The sequence below is a fragment of the Camelina sativa genome, chromosome 8, assembly GCF_000633955.1.
Source record: "Camelina sativa cultivar DH55 chromosome 8, Cs, whole genome shotgun sequence".
Classification (NCBI taxonomy): domain Eukaryota; kingdom Viridiplantae; phylum Streptophyta; class Magnoliopsida; order Brassicales; family Brassicaceae; genus Camelina; species Camelina sativa.
In genome coordinates this window covers 5,292,240-5,297,745 of record NC_025692.1, presented here as the reverse complement: position 1 = coordinate 5,297,745, position 5,506 = coordinate 5,292,240, and the positions used below count along the sequence as shown (strand labels likewise).

At 36.2% G+C, this 5,506-nt stretch overlaps 2 protein-coding genes across 2 annotated transcripts in view; both read right to left on the bottom strand.

Annotated features, from left to right (window-relative positions):
* The window catches only part of LOC104709231 (protein SMG7-like), an 8,388-nt gene extending 4,670 nt beyond the window's left edge, over positions 1-3,718 (bottom strand). Inside the window, exons 1-7 of the mRNA XM_019228667.1 lie at positions 3,619-3,718; positions 2,955-3,011; positions 2,480-2,719; positions 1,964-2,329; positions 1,753-1,875; positions 1,407-1,633; positions 7-1,324 (exon numbers count right to left, since the gene is read on the bottom strand). Of these exons, the coding sequence (XP_019084212.1) occupies positions 7-1,324; positions 1,407-1,633; positions 1,753-1,875; positions 1,964-2,329; positions 2,480-2,719; positions 2,955-3,011 (2,331 nt within the window). The 5' untranslated portion in view covers positions 3,619-3,718. The remainder of the gene's footprint in view (positions 1-6; positions 1,325-1,406; positions 1,634-1,752; positions 1,876-1,963; positions 2,330-2,479; positions 2,720-2,954; positions 3,012-3,618) is intronic.
* Positions 5,280-5,506, bottom strand: part of LOC104706263 (rho GTPase-activating protein 7) — a gene marked incomplete in the record, with an annotated part of 6,888 nt that continues 6,661 nt past the window's right edge. The window contains 1 exon segment of the mRNA XM_010422439.2: positions 5,280-5,506.

Genomic DNA, 5,506 nt, shown 5'->3' with positions numbered 1-5,506 from the left:
TGAAACATGTGAAAGCGGAGCTTGAGTTTGTTGAAAGTGCACAACCCGTGATGGCAGTGGTTGAAGTTGTGCGACCTGTGATTGCATTGGCTGAAGTCGTGCAGCAGCTAATGATTGGGCTGCCTGAGGATTCACTGCCTGTGTCTGAACTTGTTGCAAATGCGAAGCCTGAGACTGGGTTGACGCCTGAAGGAGTCCCAAAAGGTTGGAACCAATAGATGCCGGCACTTGAATACTCGCATTACCTCTAGCTTGCAGAAATTGATTTTCATGAAAAGCTGAATCCAAACCACTCAAAGGTTTTAAGTTCTCCGTAGTGGCAACTTGATCAGGTTTCCTAAAGCCTCCATTAGAAACATACATTTGGTCAGAAGCCTCTTTCCTCTTTTCAGTAACTAGAGGCTTGAAAACAATTACTTCATCATCATCCTCCTCACCCATACAAATCTGTTGATCTTGCTGCATCACTGGTGAGTTATGCTTCACCATTACTTGGTTATCTTGCAAAGCATCAGCTTTAGGTGGGCTTGAATGAGAATCCAGCAAGTCATCTGACGGTTTTACACCAACAAGAAACTTCTTCTTCTTAGAATCATAATACACATGATTTTGATCAACTTTGATCACACTGGTCAAAGCTTTTCCTGCTGCTAGGATCCTCTTTATACGAGCTTTCTTTTCCTTGGGACCTTCAGTTCCAAAGGAATGTTTCCGTGAGAAGTCGAGAATAGTCTGAGCTGGAAGCAGTGGCAAAAATCCTCTTAGTTCATAGTCCTCCCATAGTGCAAGTCGATTTTCAGTTTCTCTTTCATCATACAAGCTCATGTTTGAAAAGCAAGTCTCGTCTTCAACATCATCAATAAACAGAGGTCCAAGAGATAAGATCTGATTGAAGAAGGTAACACACTGGTTCCAAAATCTATTTCTTACAGTAGTTTGTCTGTCGTCCGGATCACTTCCTAGAGCAATGTCAGGACAGCAGGCCAACCATTCAACAAAAACTAAGACCCCTGGAAGGAAGTAACTTGCTGAAGGATCACGCAGTTGCACACACTGCTCTACTATATGTCCAAGCAACTCAAAACTAGCTGTTAAAGAGTTTCTGGCAGGCTCCACACGCTGTACAATATCTGCATACGACTGACCTTCCGTCTCTTTCTTTGAGTTATGGACGCTAAATATCATGATTGCCACGAGTCTGACAATGAAAAGTGCGCTGTCACTGGCGTCTATTCCCAAACTCAGCTCTTCCATTGAGCCCGAAGAAATTACCTCTCGTAAACTGCTGCTAGTAGAGGTAAGCACATCTAAGAACGTCTCCAGGCTGTCAAAGACAAGTGACACATATAATACCACTAGCAGAACAAGCAACAGAGTCTAGAACAAAATAATTTCAGAATATTTACCTTGTTCGGGTAAAAAGAATCCCGTTGAGACGAACAAATCTAATGCAAAATGCTTTGAGCATCTCCTTTGCACTTGTTACTTGATCCTTCTCAGGACCAGCTACCAAGTTAGCATCTTTAGATGAAGTATCTTCACCTTTACCTCTTCCTTTACCTCTTCCTTTACCAGTCGGCCTCTTAGATGTGTCTTTAGAAGCCACAAACAATCGGATATAAGTCTGACGATTCTGCTCAACCATACAAAGAGGGAAAGAGACATTATATTCAGATACTAAGAAAATGGAAGAACAATCACTCGAACGCCAAGCCACAAACATAATAAAGAATCAGAAACTTGATAGTTAACCTTTTCAAAAGCAACAATCAAGTTATCACGGGCAGTTGGGAAAGGACTCTCCACAGCCAAACTCCGGAAGTAACGATATGTTAATGCAAACTCATCCGACGAATAAGAAGCAATGATAGCAAGCTGAGACATGAAGATAATATAATCAGACAAACTGTACCACATAGTTGTACCTACAAAAAAAATGACATGAGAAAGAGGGAAAAATAACCTGATGATGTGGGTTTCCACTGCCTGGCCATAGAGAAGCTGCTTGCAAATAGTAACTTGAAGCAGCAGCATACTCTCTGTTCTTGGAATCCCCCTCCCCATACAATCCTTTATACCGAGCCAGATCACCAAGGTATATTAAGCAACGATGACAAGATACCAAGCCTTTTTTAACTTCTGCTAACTTCTTTCCATCTTTATCAGCCATGTTTTGACTCGCTTGATCCTCAGAAAAATAACCCAAGGGAAGGCCATACTTGGATCTAATTTTTGAGATCAAATCATGGTAAAACCCAGTTGCTTCTGAAAGTAATGTCCTGAACTGCAGCTTCAGTTTTGCAATTTGATCGAGTCTAGAAGGACCCTTAACATTGTTTGCCGCGCTCGAGCTACTAGAATTCAAGAAAGCATTGATGTGTCCTCTACAGTTTTCAATCCGTTTGTAATGCAGCTGCCACAGTATAATTTCAATGTTGTGCTGCTCGGAAAAGGCATGATCTTCAAAAAGTATTGCTTNGACATTGTGTGCCGCGCTCGAGCTACTAGAATTCAAGAAAGCATTGATGTGTCCTCTAATATTTTCAATCCGTTTGTAATGCAGCTGCCACAGTATAATTTCAATGTTGTGCTGCTCGGAAAAGGCATGATCTTCAAAAAGTATTGCTTCGTAATTCTCACGAATTTGCTGCCACAAATCAGGGTCAAACGGATTTCGATCCTGAACAGCCTTCCAACGCTTGTTTTCTAACACAACAGTCTGCAAAAGTATGCATATATTATTACTAATACTGTAGACCCCAAATAATACAAAGATATAGGCTCAAGTGAAGAGACAAAACGGCCTTATACAACCCCAACAAAGTAAACAAAGAAGACCCGGTATAGCACCCTAAGACTATATTAAATTACTCCAAAAACAAGGATGATTAATATTTAGAGAGTAAAATAAATTCAAGTAGAGAGAGAGAGAGAGAGAGAGAGAGAGAGAGAACCTTATCAAATAAGGACTTGGCTCGCTCCCTTGAGGAGGAAGCAGTAGTTTTATCCATCTGCAACATCAAATTAGTCAGTGTTATTTCATATCTAAACCTGCTTATGTAATTTTAAGCTAGGGATAGAAGCCTATAAAACCTATGCTTATATGTACTTACTCTAACACAAACTAAAGAAGAAAAACGAAAAAGAAAAATCAAAATAGCCAAACAAGACAAGGAGCTTAAACAAAACCAATCATCTAAAGGAGCTCAATTCTAAACAAAACAAACAAGTCAAAACATACATGCCTCTCTAATCAGCAATCACGACGATAACCTATTCAAGTCAAACCATGAATTGAGATAAAAACGATTGTGCCAGTGATCAAACGGAGATAATAACAATTCGAAGAGTAAGCAAGTAATCTATACAAACATAATAAAGAACCCCTCTTGAGGTCCTTGTCACAGAATCCTTTTAGCCCAATAAACTATGATCCACAAAAATCGAGAAACGAAATCAAAAGGGAACAATCACAACAACAACAACAAAGAAAACCCTATTCCCTAAGATTTTTAATGTATTAAAACCAAACCACACGATAAGAAGAAAAGAAAAAGAAAAAGAAAAAAGCAAAATCGAATTCTTGTTGAGAGAGGATTAAGAGGGAAGAAACCTAACCGGAATTACCAGATCTGCGAATTGGCTATGCGAGCACAAGCATCGGAAGGAGAGAAAAAAAAAAAAAATCGGTGAAAGGAGAGAGAAACTAGGGTTTTTTTTGTTGTTNTTACCAGATCTGCGAATTGGCTATGCGAGCACAAGCATCGGAAGGAGAGAAAAAAAAAAAAAATCGGTGAAAGGAGAGAGAAACTAGGGTTTTTTTTGTTGTTGTTGATGCGAGAGAGAGAAGAAAAAAAAAAAAAAAAAAAGAGAAGGTGAAGGTTAGAGAGAAACAGTGAATTTATATTATAAAAAAAAAAAAAAGAGAGAAGAGGATTGTCCCAAGATTGCCTCGTCGGCTTTGAACGACACGACACCGTCTTAGTGTTTTCTTTTCTTTTCTCCGTCTCTCCCCCATATCAATATTTCTAGAGAGCTTTTTTTTTTTCTTTTTGGGCAGTCAAAATTTTAGGAATGATTACTTTCTTGTTTTAAAAGATACATTATAAACTACTATGAAAATAGTAGAACTCTTCTCTGTTTAGTGTTTGTAAAAACTGTTCATTGTCTAACTGTTGCAGCGATTAGATTCGTTCGTCCTGAATGATTTATTTACAGTAAGTTATGGTTGTATGTATATTAGACGATAAAAAAAGAAACTATTAGAAACGAATATCTATGCGATACACGCGTTTTTCATATTTTTAAAAAGAAATTCAAAATTTGGCAAGGTTGATTACTTTTAATATCACGTGTTTAAATATATAATCTGATAATTTTGTATTTACTATAAATGGGCATCAATTATCGAACTGAGAAAACTAATTTTCATAGCGCGTGTATGGGCCTAATACACTTAAACTTTTAAGGCCTCTTGCAACTCAAAAAAAAAAAAAATGTAATATTTTAGAATTCACTATTAGGCCATGAATGTTTGCAAGTTTTTAAGGATTATAATTTTGGTTTTTGGTTTTTGTTTTTTAGTTTTTGTGTTAATACTTTTTTAAAAACATAAAAAAATAAAATAAAAAGGAATAAAAAAAATTAAGTTACTTTAGAAAGAGAAAAAATAATGTTATATAGATTTTCTTTGAAAATTAACAAAAACCATTAAAATCTAGATTCCCACTTTTAGTAAAATCACTTTTCTCATAATCTTGATTTGCTATAAAGTGAATTTTTGAAAAAAATAAAACCAAAATCTACAATCATTCAAGGCCTTAATGTAAATTTGATATTTTTGCTTTTATGATTTCTTTGATGTATTTTTCTTAAGATTTTTTTCCTTTTTTTAAGATCTTTTTTTTAGGATTTTATGGTTAATTGATTTTAATTATATAGAAAAAATAGACCAAAGAAAAAACTATATTAAAAGCTAGTTTATGTTTAGAATTAAAAATTGGGCTGGCACTTGTCAACTTCTCATACTTTTATGAGATGTCAAATAAAGAAGAAGGTTATTCAACTTTCATACAACCATATCAACCAATGCTGAGGAGGTCGTCAAACAATGGAGAAGATTATTCAACTTTCAAGTTTCAACTCTCACATACAACCAACCAACCTCTGTTTAAGATTTAAGACTTCAAGGGTTAGAAACAGTGGATGATAAGAGTATAATATATTCTGTTATTCTTTTATCTAGATGTGAAACTGTATCATGTCAATACATTATTGTATACAAATGAAAAGTAAGAGACTTTCAGTTAGTTGGCTGGTCAGAAACTCAGAGCACAAAGAGCCGGACGGGGACGCCTTTAAAGTTATCACTTATGAACATAACCAATCACACACAAAAAAAAATGCATTACAAAATACTTTTTATATACACACAAGACAAGACTGTTGCCCAAAAGAATTAAGTAAGATCATTATTGTCTTCTGGGGAAAGAGAAAATGAGCAGAG